Source organism: Myxocyprinus asiaticus, chromosome 7, assembly GCF_019703515.2.
Source record: "Myxocyprinus asiaticus isolate MX2 ecotype Aquarium Trade chromosome 7, UBuf_Myxa_2, whole genome shotgun sequence".
NCBI lineage: Eukaryota > Metazoa > Chordata > Actinopteri > Cypriniformes > Catostomidae > Myxocyprinus > Myxocyprinus asiaticus.
In genome coordinates, this window is record NC_059350.1 from 55,031,199 (window position 1) to 55,045,680 (window position 14,482).

The following is a 14,482-nucleotide window of genomic DNA, read 5'->3' on the forward strand; positions in this document are numbered from 1 at the left end:
GACCTGACTGGAGTTACTTCAAACTCACGACTCCAGGGGTGATAGTCAGCGTCAATAGTCACAGTTCTTAACTGTTCATGAATTTACCCTTCCTGCTTGAAACAAAACTTGTCATATATTTGTCAAGTTGTGAATTCTAAACTTTCACTTCCTGTCTAAAATAACAGTGTTAAACCCAAAATGCCCAATTTTGTTTTTCCAAAATTCACCCAAAAGTAAATACACATAAAAACATTATTTATATTTTATATTAACATTTTCAATAAAAAAACAATATCAATGCTTGGATCAATCAAGAGCATGTAGCACACCTGCGGCAGCAGCTCATTGGGTTGTGTTCTGTCAGTCTGCAGCTGTGGACTGATGTGTTCATGCTGTACCTGCATTAGCTAGGAAACACACTTCATTTATACCTTTGACACATTTCAATTCTATAATATAACTCTACAGATAAACTGATCATTTACCATTCCATTGCTCTCTTCAAGGTCTGTCTTGAGCTGGTCTCTCTCCTCTCTGATGGCCTGCAGTATCTCCTGGAGTTGGTCTCTCTCTTCAGTTATTGAGCTGATGGTGTGATGTAGATTCTGCAGCTCATCTGGGTCTTTCTGAAGGTCCTCCATCTTCTCAGACAGCAGCATGTCTCTCTCTCCACGAACACTCTCAAGCGCTTCACTCAACTGTACCGACTGACACATGATCAAAACACAGTTAAAACACTCGTTGTCTGTGGTGATGCGTGTGTGTAAATGGAGTAAACAGACCTTCTGTGTGGCGTCCTCTAAAGATCTCATCAGTGTGCTGTTCTCCTGTGTGATGTGTTGTACATCAGTCTGGATCTTCTGGAGCTGCTCTGTCAGTTCAGTTTCCTTCAGCTGAGCATCAATCAGATCATTCTCCATCTTCAACAGCTGATCTTCAGCTTTAGACATCTCGTCTTTCAGTGTCTGATGATCTTCAGTTAAACTGGACTGAGTGGATATCAAACGATCTCTCTCGTCTCTAACAGAACACAGCTCTTCTGTCAGACCACACACCTGAAAGTGAACAACAGAAAACAGAGCATACAGCTTAATGGCACAGTAAAGCAACCATTCAGTTTCAGAATTTGAGGCAGATATTAAAGGAATAGTTCACCCATAAATAATAATTCTCTGGATTAAACCACTGGAGTCATGTGGATTACCTTTTTGCTGCCTTTATTCGCTTAAAAGTGTTGGACCCCATTGACTTGCATTATATGGATATATTCACACCATATCTCCATACAAATATCTTTGTTTGTTAGGTTGAGTCAATGATGAGAGAATCATAATTTTAGGTAGCTTTGCTAGAGTCTCTACATTCAGACAGTTCTTCAAAGAACATACGCATGGCTCACCTGTTGAGATGTTTCTTGAAGGTTTAATGAGAGCTGATTTTTCTCCTCTGTCAAAGTCTCAAGCTCTTCCTTCAGTGTCTGGATCTGCATAATACATTAGACCATCTCCAGAGTGATTACACCACACAAACACATGCATTCATGATAGTGATGTTTAGTTCGTGAATGAATCGGTCTCGTTCACCTCCATACAAGGACCCCTGTAAAGACTGACTTTAGCATGAGCCAATAGCATTCGAGTGCATTCTGTGAAGGAGAATATCACTGGTTTGACCTGCTGAACGAATACGCCCCTTCACTGAACTAGTTGGTCAGTTCGTTCCTGACGTGAATGAACCGAATGTACTGGTGAACTCATTTGCAACCGACATGAACTAATCAGTCATCATGAACGATGATCTGCTGACCGAGAGGAGGAGCTGCATGACATTCATTCATACCGTCAATCTCGTTCAACAAGGGGCTGGATGAATTATGAATAAAAGTGAGTGATGACCACACATTACAATGACATACGGACGTTACTGAAACTATTTTTAGGCTAGTATTGTTGTCGTTTTTTTGTATAGCTTGTTAAAAAGTCATGCACAGAATAATAGATATGCTTTGTTGTCATTTGTGGGGAAAGACTTATGACCCTTTAACACTCTGCATTTCTGAAGTCTCTTAGTAGAATTTTAATAAGGGATAATTAGACTTGTGTGGTCATGAATGAATGCTTTCAGTTCAATACAATTACTTAAGACAGTCATTTGATGCCATCTGCATGCGCAAAAGTTGTAACTTCAAGATATGGGCAGTGAATGAGTCAATGAACGAATTTGAATGAATCTTTTTGGTGAACGGAATCAAAAGAATCGAGTCACTGAAATGAATCAAAATCGCCACCACTAATTAACGTATACAAGCAATAAAGTCGTTGTCACTCACCTGTTGAAACTGAGAGACATTCTGCTCAGCTGAATCATGTTGTTGTGAGGTCAAATGCTGCTGCTGTTCTTTCAACTCGGACTCAGCCGGCAGCATCTAAAAACAAAAAATATTCCATTAGAAACAATCTCTTCTTAGGCCATGTCCACACTAATACATATTCGCACTAAAATCAAGCGTTTCAAAAACGCTCTCCATTACTGCATACTTTTGAAAGTGATGATGTAAGGAAACGGAGTTCTCCAACAAAATCTTATTAGTGTGGACATGACCTTAGACATGGACTAATACACAGTAAATACAATAATGAGGCTACTGTGCATGAACATGTGCTTCCTGTTTGTTCATACACACTGAGGGACATGTTGAAATTGTTGTGTGGTAATCAATGTCACAGTTGCAGTCCACAGACGTCAGGTTGAAAATAGCCTAGAATATCTCTTTAAAATTATCTTGCACTAATATTATCTAATATCGCATGAATATAACTCATTCTACACCAGGCTAAAAACACTACTTGAATATCGCAATGAGTGTCGACGAGGTGTTGGATGTGAGATGATGATATTATGGCATCTGTGCTTTTGAAAGGAAAGCCAAGTGTAGCACTAGCAAAATGTGTAATATTTTGATTCTCATTGAATTCTACTCTTTTGATATTCAGTTATTGTTGGAGTCATGCAACCCAAAGGACGAGGACCGACTTTTATGTTGGAAAGAAAACGCGAAGCGGTACGAGAAACTTGGAAGCTTATCAGACCAGTATGTGAATATTTATGTGAAATCTCTTAACAAAACATTTAATAAAAAGCCAACTATTACCGCTTGTTTTTCTGAATAACAAGATGTGAAATGATAAAAAATGTGATAGCTTTTATGTAGATTCAGAGTTTCTAAATGTGCATTACCATAATGCCGTCAGTACTGGTTTCCATGTAAGCTCCGGGTGAGCACAAATGTTTTTTTTTCTCTTATTTTCTTCTTTTTCTTAATTAATGCATATTATTCATTTCATTTGTTTCCCAAAAAGAAAAAAGCCTAGTTTGCTGAAATTCTTATTTCGAAACTCTTCTCCATTTACATTTTAATTTCAAGCAATCGATTACTGTTTTTTATGGGTTAGAGTACTCGACTACAAAATTACTCAAATGCCAATCTCTACATTTAATATCTAAAGCCAACAGACACTTAAAGCAGATATTTCTAATATAAAAATCTAAATAATTCCAGCTGAAAGCCATCGACTAATCCATCAGTCAAGCCCGCTTAAAACTGCATCTGCGCAGCTGACTTTAATGGCAGGCTAACAAAGACAGAGTTCCCACAATATTACAGGACTTTTACAGGAAATTTTATTTGCCCAATCAGTATAATATTTAAGCAAAAACAGAGGTCATGATGTATATTATGGTTATTTTTTCTGAATTCATTACACACATTCATTTCAAAGCACGCAGCACATGCAGATTATATATTTAATTCACAGCCTTTTGCGATATGTCCTAGTGTGATTTTTAAAATGCAATTTTAATTTTATTATTTGTGCATTCAAATATTTTTTTGTCCAAATTTTTTACAATTACGAGACATTCTGCGTCATATACATGTAGCTAACGACATTTTTATGATTGGATTCAATGATTGCAACTGAGTTTTCCACATTGCGGAATCATAGGGCCCTACATGTGGTAACCGCGGTATAAGCGGACTTGGATAGTTCAATTATTACTGAAAATGAATTCACGGGGGTCTGGGTATCTCAGCGAGTATTGACGCTGACTACCACCCCTGGAGTCGCCAGTTCGAATCCAGGGCGTGCTGAGTGACTCCAGCCAGGTCTCCTAAGCAACCAAATTGGCCCGGTTGCTAGGGAGGGTAGAGTCACATGGGGTAACCTCCTCGTGGTCGTGATTAGTGGTTCTCGCTCTCAATGGGGCGTGTGGTAAGTTGTGCGTGGATCGTGGAGAGTAGCATGAGCCTCCACATGCTGTGAGTCTCCGCGGTGTCATGCACAACGAGTCACGTGATAAGATGCGCGGATTGATGTCTCAGAAGCGGAGGCAACTGAGACTTGTCCTCCGCCACCCGGATTGAGGTGAGTAACCGCGCCACCACGAGGACCTACTAAGTAGTGGGAATTGGGCATTCCAAATTGGGGAGAAATAATAAAAAATGAATTCACATCCTGCGGTGTAAAGGCCACATCACCACGCTACCACCTCAGGTTGTGAACGTATTTAAAAAAAAAACAATTTAAAAAAAAAATAATAATAAAAAAATACATTATCAGCAGTTTGATCGTCGAATGTTATCTAAGGTTTACAACTCAAATGTTTTAGTTAACAAAACAGCAATATTAGAATGAAAAATTCATATTTTCAATATATCAATACTTTTAATCGGAGCAAAGCAGAGATAACATCAGAGAATGTACGGTACAGGGCTTATTTCATGATGGTCAACCACTGACTTTGTTTCACAATGTGCAGCTGCCGGCAAAGACAAAACGATACGAATGTGTACTTGACACCTATCATAAGTCCTGATCATAAACATGTTTTTGAACATGTAACAAAAACAATGTTAGCCACACAGTCAAACAGTTATTATAAATATTTTCCAGGACATTTAGATATTTTTCTCAATTTCCACAACTAGAAGACTGCATTGCACAATTCCAGGTTTTCCAGGACGTGTGGGAACCCTGAAAGAGCTTTGACTGTCAGCTTACAGAGCTGTGGCTCCATACGGTAAATAATGTGATTTCTGAGTTCTCTATTTGAGTTTTTCCTGTGATAACAGCAATAACTAAAATGGTTATCAGAAGTGGGACATTGCAAACTATTACAAACTTGTCGTCATGAAAATGAATTTACATGAGGTCCACACTGACATTCAAAGGAAAATTGTGTTATCGTGACAGCAGAATATAGTTCTAGTGTAAGATTAGACCCTGATTGAGGTTAACATAGTTTAGTGCTGTTGCTTAAGGTTTAACTTGAGGATCACCTCTGTCTGAACTACTACATATCTTGGTGTGGTAAAAGATTCATCAGCTCAGAGAAAATTATCATGCTAATATTTCTCCTCTCTCATACCATCTCACTCTTCTCATCCAGATGTGTTTCAAGCTGTTGTAGTCTCTCATGAAGCTGATCTCTCTCCTCTGTTAATGACACGATGCTCGTCTGTATCCTCTCCAGAGCTTCAAGATGCTCAGATCTCTCCGACAGCAAATGGTCCTTCTCAACAACAGCAGCACTGAGCTGCTCCTCCAACTGTTTTATCTGCAAACATAAAAGGGTTAAACCCGCAATACAGCCGATTTTAACATTTGATCTTCAGAATGGTTTTCCAAGTACCTGATCTTGTAGCTTCTCCAGCTGTCCATCTTCATTGTTTCTCTGGTCATCATGCTGGCCGTCCATTTGTGCTCTCTGTGATTCCAGATTGTGTATTTTACTCTGAAGTTCCTTCACCTTCTCCTGAGCATCTCTCAGTTCTGATTGACTCTCGATCATCTGCAGTGAATACAATAAAGTTTTGATTACATTTGTTCAGGGTTTGTAAACCAACAGCCCTACACGTTTCATTTGACTGCTTAAATAATCTCACCATCTCAACGTTTTCCTCCATGTCTGTTTTGAGCTGGTCTCTCTCCTCTCTGATGGCCTGCAGTATCTCCTGGAGTTGGTCTCTCTCTTCAGTTATTGAGCTGATGGTGTGATGTAGATTCTGCAGATTCTGCAGCTCATCTGGGTCTTTCTGAAGGTCCTCCATCTTCTCAGACAGCAGCATGTCTCTCTCTCCACGAACACTCTCAAGCACTTCACTCAACTGTACCGACTGACACATGATCAAAACACAGTTAAAACACTCGTTGTCTGTGGTGATGCGTGTGTGTAAATGGAGTAAACAGACCTTCTGTGTGGCGTCCTCTAAAGATCTCATCAGTGTGCTGTTCTCCTGTGTGATGTGTTGTACATCAGTCTGGACCTTCTGGAGCTGCTCTGTCAGTTCGGTTTCCTTCAGCTGAGCATCAATCAGATCATTCTCCATCTTCAACAGCTGATCTTCAGCTTTAGACATCTCGTCTTTCAGTGTCTGATGATCTTCAGTTAAACTGGACTGAGCGGATATCAAATGATCTCTCTCGTCTCTAACAGAACACAGCTCTTCTGTCAGACCACACACCTGAGAAAGAATCATGAGGAACAGATGTCAGTCATGCAAAACTCCCAACATCTTAGGGCAAAGAAGCTTGGCAGATGTGTGACTGACAGTTCTTCTCACCTGTTGCAGTAGTTCATCCACTTTACCAGGAAGTGCCTCCATCTCACTCTGTAGAGATCGCTCTCGCTGACGGCACTGATCGAGCTCCTTACGCAATTCAGAAATGCTTTTCTCCAACACAAAATTATCTGTCAAATCTTTAAAAGAGAGAAAAGAGGGTGGCAATCAAAAGCAACAAAACCCAAGTTTACTTCCATAAAAAGTCTTATTTGCTCACTTTGTTTAGAAAGTGTCTTCCAGGAACATACTGTAGCCCTACAAGTATTTGGACACTTAAGTCACACTTAAATATGTTTCAAAGCCATTTTTGCTCAATTATTTTTAATAAACTGGTGTCTTGGTGATTTGTAGTGGATTTATGAAGTAATTTTCCCTCAAGTTCACACAGGCGTCCTAGCAGACTGAATGTGATCAGCCCCAACAGTTGTGCACCTACTTTTTGGGACCTTTCCATCCAGGAGAGCAGTTAATTTGGTGTTTTCATCAAAGGCACCCATTAGTTCTTTCTGTAGATCCGTTTGCATTTTCTTGAAGCGAGACTTCTCCTGCTCAAGCTTGTCTTGAAGTGTCTTCACCTCGCTTTCCATCTTCTCATGGTCTGCAGTCAGCGTTACCTAATTCACAGATTCAGTCACATGACATGACCCAAACAATGACACTCAGCATGTTTCCGAGAGCTGGACTCTACTCACGTCTCTCTCTTTAAGGGAAATGTTCTCACTGCGCAGGAAGGCCCATTCTTTCTTGGTCTCCAAACTGAGGCACTCTGCATCATCTAAAGAACGCCGTAGCTGTGTCACTTCCTGGACAAGATCCTTGTCACTCTGCACAATGCAATATAACAATATAAATAAATTCACTATAAGCATTGAGAAATACACCTGTTCAAAAACAGCTATAAAAAAAAAAAAAAAAAAAAAAAATTTCCAGGTTCAGTAAAAGTTAACCTCAAACAAATGCATTTGTGGCATAATGTTGTTTACCACAAAACGTTATTTCGACTCGTCCCTCATTTATTTTTATTGATTTTCTCCCCAGTTTGGAATGCCCAATCCCCAATGCGCTCCAAGTCCTCGTGGTGGCGTAGTGATTCGCATCAATCCGGGTGGTGGAGGACGAATCTCAGTTGCCTCCGCGTCTGAGACCATCAATCCGCACATCTTATCTCATGGCTTCAGCACGTTACCGCGGAGACGTAGCACGTCTGGAGGTTTCACGCTATTCTCCGCGGCATCCATGAACAACTCACCACGCGCCACACCGGGAGCAAGAACCACATTATAGCGACTACAAGGAAGTTACCCCATGTGACTCTACCCTCCCTAGCAACCGGGCCAATTTGGTTGCCTAGGACACCTGGCTGGAGTCACTCAGCACACCCTGGATTCAAACTAGCGACTCCAAGTGTGATAGTTAGAGTCAATACTCGCGGAGATACCCAGGCCCCTCATACCTCGTTTATGAAAAAAATAAATAAAAAAAATCCAATGGAAGTGAATGGTGCCAGTCCATAAGCGTTAAAATTTAACAATGTTTCAAAAGTATAGCCACAAGACAAAAAAAACTATTCATGTTAACATGATTTTAATGTAATTTGCTTAGCAACCTTAGTGTAAAGTTATATCCAATATAAACTTTGGCACCATGATGACAAACCCAGTAAACACTGTAAAATCATGTGAACACATCTAATTTTTATGTCTTGTGTCTATAGTTTTGAAAAGGTGAGTATTTTAATGTTTACAAATTGGCCCCATTCACTTCTATTGTAAGTGACTCACTGTAACCCAGATTATTTATTTAAATAAACGAGGTACAAGTTTGATGGTTATCAACATTATGCTACAAATGCTGTTGATTCAGCCTAAAGAAATAGTTCACCAAAAAATGGAAATTCTCATCATTTTCTCATCCTCATGTCATCCCAGATGTGTATGACTTTCTTCTGCAGAACACAAATGAAGATTTTTCTAAGAATATTTCAGCTCTGTAGGTCCATACAACGCAAGTGAATGGTGACCAGCACTTTATAGAACCAAAAAGCACATAAATGAAGCATAAAAGTAATCCATATGACTCCAGTGGTATAATCCATGTCTTCAGAAGCGATGCAATCTCTTTGGGTGAGAAACACATCAATATTTTCATCCTTTTTACTCTAAATCTCCACTTTCATGTTCACATTCTGTGAGTGAAAGTGAAGATTTATAGTAAAAAAAGGACTTAAATATTGATCTGTGTTTCTCACCCACACCTATCATATCACTTCAGAAGACATGGATTAAACCACTGGAGTCATCTGGATTACTTTTATGCTGCCTTTATGTGCTTTTTTAAGCTTTGAAGTTCTGGTCACCATTCACTTACATTGTATGGACCTACAGAGCTGAAATATTCTGCAGAAGAAAGTCACACATCTGGGATGGCATGAGGGTGAGAAAATGATGAGAATTTTAATTTTTGGGTGAACTGTCCCTTTAACTTGTATTGAACCCAGAACATGCCTTTTACGATTACGGTGATCAACATATTTATCAGACAGGCCAATTAATTGGTCGATATTTGGATCAAATAATTGGCATCAGTTGATCACCCAACCCGGTTGGCCAGATAACAGAAGTGTTAGCTCCCCCTTGTGTCAGTTTCAAAATCAACAGCACCAGCAACAGATAATGTGGAAAACTAGCTGAAACTTGAACTATTGAGTAAACCAAGTCATTTATAATAAAATAATCAGTCAACCACTAAATAATGGTGCATCCATTTAGATTTGTAATCAGTGTGGAGACATACAAAACTCCGCAGTTCAGTGGTGAGCTCAGTCTTCTTCTTAAGCTCTGATGACATCATCACCAAATCAGCCTATGAAGAACACCACATTTCTTTTATACAGATGTATTCCACACATTTGGTTTAGATAAGCAGTGCTGAGTAAAGTGAATGTGAACTGACCTCTAACTTCTGAATCGTGTCCTCCAATTGTTTTGAAGATTTCTGCAGTCTGGAGATTTCGGCTTCTAATTCTCTCTATAAGACATTTGAATTCAAATAAGAATTCTTTAGGAGTACAGGTATGACATGTCAAACACTAAATTAATGTGTAAATGAAGATGCATCCCGCTCACCTCATATTCTCTTTTGCTCTCCTGCTCTAGTTTCTCAAACTCATCAGCATCTTTCCTCTCCTCTATGTCTTTCTGAAGAGTGTCTTTATCCTTCTGAAGTGAGTTCTTCTCTTCCTTCAGAGTCTCCAGGTCTTTTGTTAAAAGCTCAAGAGTGTGTTTGATCAGGTCTCGCTCGGCAATAATGGCATCCTAACAAAAAATAGATTATATGCAGGGTTCACAAACGCAGAACATTTCTTGACAGTTTTCCTAAGATATGTGTCCCATATTCATTCAGTTTAGGACTGTCATGATTATGAAATCTGGCTGACGATTAATTGTCAAACAAATAATTGCGATTATGACAATTAATTGTCTGTTTTAGGGCTGTGACAATTAAATGCTCAGTGAGTATTGACGCTGACTATCACACCTGGAGTCGCAAGTTTGAATCCAGGGTGTGCCGAGAGACTCCAGCCAGGTCTCCTAAGCAACCAAATTGGCCCAGTTGCTAGGGAGGGTAGAGTCACGTGGGGTAACCTCCTCGTGGTCACGATTAGTGTTTCTCGCTCTCAATGGGGCGTGTGGTAAGTTGTGCGTGGATCGCGGAGAGTAGCATGAGCCTCCACATGCTGCGAGTCTCCACGGTGTCATGCACAATGAGTCACATGATAAGATGCACGGATTGACGGTCTCAGAAGCAGAGGCAACTAAGACTTGTCCTCCACCACCCGGATTGAGGCGAGTAACCGCGCCACCACGAGGACCTACTAAGTAGTGGGAATTGGGCATTCCAAATTGGGAGAAAAGGGGATCAAAAAAAATTATAATTGCTTTTTTTCTGCATGTGTGCTTCTTACACCTTAATAAGTCATTTTTACATATTTAATTTCTAATATGTAAATCAAATAATGATATATGGACATATGATTTCCTTTTAAGGCTTTAAAAACTTGTATCATCATATCAAAATATTCCTAAATACTTAAAGAGCACCTATTATGGTTTTTCAAATATCACCTTTCATGTAGTGTGTTATATAGCTGTTTGTGAATGTAAAAAAGTCTGCAAAGTTTCAAAAATCAAAGTGCATGACAAATGGAGTTATTGACTCCCAAAAGAACCGATTCTGAACACCTGAAACGAGTCGTTAGTAATTCCAGACTTACTTCCTGTACTAACCTACGTAATTTGGTAACAAAAAACCCGCCTCTGGTCTTGATTGGCTGTTCACGAACAGCTTTGACCCACCCTCAAACACTGCACTAAGTGGTAGACCAATCACAACAGACTGGGACATATGACCAATCAGAGCGGAGTAGGCTCTCTGAAAGGAGGAGTTTAGAATGAATCCTTTAGAACGGATCATTGAACGAGTCGTTTTTGACACTGGGGAAAAAAGGTAATGCTGTAATTTAAATTATCAGCAAATTAAAGTGTTTTTTGACCTTGGATGCATGTAAATCTATTGTATGAGACCTTTAAAACAAAATTAGGCACGATTAAAAACCATAATAGGTGTTCTTTAAAACATGTCACTTTTTGGTCAACATTAGTTTGTCAATTTTACATTTACACGGTTGTTATGAACCTGCTATTCGCCATTACACAATTGTTTAAAGTGAAGCTGTTCACGATCAAAGTTTATATTTTCGTGGGAGTTTGGCGTGAGCCTCTGCTGATGGCGTATGCATCAGAGCGCTTGAGAAGTGCTTCACTCGCTCTTCCGGACACGAGCTGCTCTGGTTGTCACCCGCGTTGCGGCTCACAGATGCTCGGCCTTCAACTAAATGACTCACAAACATGTCATTAATGCCGTTTATATATGTGCTTAAAATTCCCTTATATGGGCATTAAAATGTGATTGGAATTTGAAGTGCACAATAAACTGCTGTTCTCTCAAATAACCACAATCATTATTTAATAAATCGCAACAGGCCTAATTTAGTTTGAATAAATATTAACGAGAAAAAAAACATTTGTATGAGGTTATTCACTCACTTTCTCAAAGCCGACAGTCTCACAGATCTGAATGGCCTCTTCCAGATCTCTCCTCAGCTGCAGATAGACAAAACAACACTCAGAAAATGTTTAAATCGCCATGTATAAAAAAACATAACCGGTCAAGAGAGAAAAGATGAAAAGCATTACAGTGAACGAGCAAACTACTCAACTCAAACCTCAAAAGAACATTCTAGAGGCTACAGCCGCTGATGTACCTGTTCACAGGTGTGCTGCGAGCGTGCGAGGGCTTCAGATGGTTTCTCCAGCTCTGCCACCTTCAGTTCCAGTGATGAGCTCTTCTCTTCTGCCATCTGTCTCTGTTCAACCTCTGTCTGTAGTTGATGCTGCAGCGCCACCATCTGTTTCTCCAGCTCATAGCAACCATCCATCTCCTCGTCTGAAGGTTTGGCTTGAGTTTCCATCATCTCCAGCTTCTTCTCCAGCTCAGAGATCTGTAGCTCATAGGACGACTTCATCTCTTCATCTGATGGTTGGACTTGAGCTTCCAGCTTCTTCTCCAACTCAGAAACCTTCTTCTGGAGTTCTGAGCTCCTCTCCTCCGCTCTCTGTCTGCTCTGAGTCTCTGCCTCTAACTGACTCTCTAGAGACGCCACCTTCAACATCAGCTCGCTCGCTCGAGGCGAGTCCATGAAATGACTCCTGTACAGGGAAGAGACACAAGAAGTAATAAACATTAACTTATGCAGAAGAGAACACTCATGAGCGAGGCTGGGAAACAAGACACCCAGTGAGTGGATTCTCTAATTGACAATTTAACGCTAATACACTCTTTTCTTCACTGTCACAAACATCAAGATGATGCTTAGGTCATATGTCATTCCAAAAATCAATCATGTGTTCGGACAGGTTTGTAGAGAATTTTTGGATAAATGTGTTTAAACGTCAAAAAGATATTTTTGTGAAATTCACAAGGTTGCTGCTTGTAAAATGGGCACCGACTGAGAATAAAGTTGTCCTCACCCTTCTGAGGAGCTGCGGACAGTGATGCTGCTCATCTCCATGTCCACGTTTGGTTCATCCAGTGCCGTGAAATCAAATCGGCTGTCAAATTCATCCATTTCTAAACAGAACAGGAATGAAATATCTAAGCAAATGCTGTTTCTAGAGGCTTTGGCAATAAGCGTCAACACATTTTCTGAAAGACTTGATAACACCGATTTCTTACCGTCTCCATCATGTAGAGTGAAGTCTGCTCTTCTCTTCTTTATATACGGCTCTGCAAAACTCATGTCACCTGATCCATGAACTTCATTTAGAAGACGAGCAGATCTCAGCAGCTTCCCACCCCACGTCACTCTCCTCTTGGGAAGCTTTCCATAAGTTTCAAGAAAAAAACAAAAAAAGAAGACAAAATGACTTCAACGATGGGTTTCAAAGTTAAAAGTCAACATGAAACGGTGTTCGCAAACCATTTTATTCCTGCAAGCTGAAGTATTTCAGAGTGAAACAGAATATTCAATGAGGAAAAAAAAAAAACATTTGTATGGCAGGACTTGATTTTATCCATGGGGAGTTGATTGGAGGTTTTCAAACTTTTAAATGCCAAGGACCCCCAAATATTATACCCTTCTTAAAGGGACAGTTCACCCAAAAATGAAAATCCTCTCATCATTTATTCACCCTCATGCCATCCCAGATGTGCATGACTTTCTTCTGCAGAACTCAAATGAAGATTTATAGAAGAATATTTCAGATCTGTAGGTCCATACAATGCAAGTGAATGGTGACAAGAATTTTGAAGCTCCAAAAAGCACATAAAGGCAGCATAAAAGTAACCCACACAGCTCCAGCGGTTTAATCCATGTCTTCAGAAGAAAATTGGTATGTTTGTGTAAACTGTTTGAAATGAACAAACTCTCACGTGAGGTTGATTCCTCTGTTGTAAACGAAGCACACGCTTCCGACTTCTCGCTTGAACTAGGGTTGCAGCGGTATACCGGTTTCATGGTATACCACGGTATGAAAATTGACCGTTATCATACCATGTACATTTATCTACAGTACTGAGAAAAAAAAAATGCAACTGGACGGAGAATCTCACCTGCACGTGTGCATCTCCTTTCCTCCTTGACTGCCTATCAGACTCGTCAACTTGCGCCACACACACACACACACACACGCAGTGGAGAAAACGTCAGAGAGAAGCGAGGCAAGGGGGTCTGACATAAGTGAGTGCATGTGAGAGTTAAAGCAGTGTTTTTCAACTGGTGGGTCGCAGGTCTATTCGGACTGGGTCGCAGACAGCAGGGAAAGAACAATGCCATGGTTCTCCCATTGAAGATATTTCAGTGGCTGCACAAGTGAGAGCCTATTTAGGACTGCCGAGGCAGATTTAATGATAATCTCGCAATCAGCTAAAGGCTTCTCATCTGCACTTTAGCATAAGTGTAACGGAACCTGCTCGCGATCATAATCTACTCTTCTCTCTGGCGCGCCCGTGCAACAACCGGGCTTCCCTCGATATTGCGGAGCGCAGACCTCAAAACTGATGTGACCAATTTCAATTCCAGTGAGACTTTTCTAGTTTAAAGCGTTACGGAGGAAGTCAAGTCGAACCTCTCAAACAGTAGGCAGCCCTGACATGCCAAACAGCACTGAGGAGAAAAGAGCAACACTGTGCGATGCACCAAAAAATAAAATAAAATCATTACACATCACCACCTTTACAAAATTATTTCACAATTTTAAATGAGACAAAATGTTAGTTTCATATGAAATAATCTATAGGTAGAATCTATTAGACCTCATT

At 40.1% G+C, this 14,482-nt stretch overlaps 1 protein-coding gene across 5 annotated transcripts in view; it reads right to left on the reverse strand.

Moving 5' to 3' along the window:
• Window positions 1-14,482, reverse strand: part of cenpe (centromere protein E) — a 48,057-nt gene that overhangs the window by 22,827 nt on the left and 10,748 nt on the right. Inside the window, exons 14-32 of one of the 5 annotated variants that reach the window (XM_051702020.1) lie at window positions 12,899-13,043; window positions 12,694-12,793; window positions 11,928-12,372; window positions 11,710-11,766; window positions 9,730-9,918; window positions 9,557-9,631; window positions 9,398-9,466; window positions 7,297-7,428; window positions 7,041-7,218; window positions 6,605-6,741; window positions 6,233-6,505; window positions 5,927-6,157; window positions 5,674-5,832; window positions 5,410-5,598; window positions 2,312-2,407; window positions 1,382-1,465; window positions 765-1,037; window positions 468-689; window positions 312-389 (exon numbers count right to left, since the gene is read on the reverse strand). In XM_051702020.1, the coding sequence (XP_051557980.1) occupies window positions 312-389; window positions 468-689; window positions 765-1,037; window positions 1,382-1,465; window positions 2,312-2,407; window positions 5,410-5,598; window positions 5,674-5,832; window positions 5,927-6,157; window positions 6,233-6,505; window positions 6,605-6,741; window positions 7,041-7,218; window positions 7,297-7,428; window positions 9,398-9,466; window positions 9,557-9,631; window positions 9,730-9,918; window positions 11,710-11,766; window positions 11,928-12,372; window positions 12,694-12,793; window positions 12,899-13,043 (3,132 nt within the window). The remainder of the gene's footprint in view (window positions 1-311; window positions 390-467; window positions 690-764; window positions 1,038-1,381; window positions 1,466-2,311; window positions 2,408-5,409; window positions 5,599-5,673; window positions 5,833-5,926; window positions 6,158-6,232; window positions 6,506-6,604; window positions 6,742-7,040; window positions 7,219-7,296; window positions 7,429-9,397; window positions 9,467-9,556; window positions 9,632-9,729; window positions 9,919-11,709; window positions 11,767-11,927; window positions 12,373-12,693; window positions 12,794-12,898; window positions 13,044-14,482) is intronic. The other 4 variants (XM_051702021.1, XM_051702025.1, XM_051702022.1 and 1 more) reach the window with 4 other exon arrangements.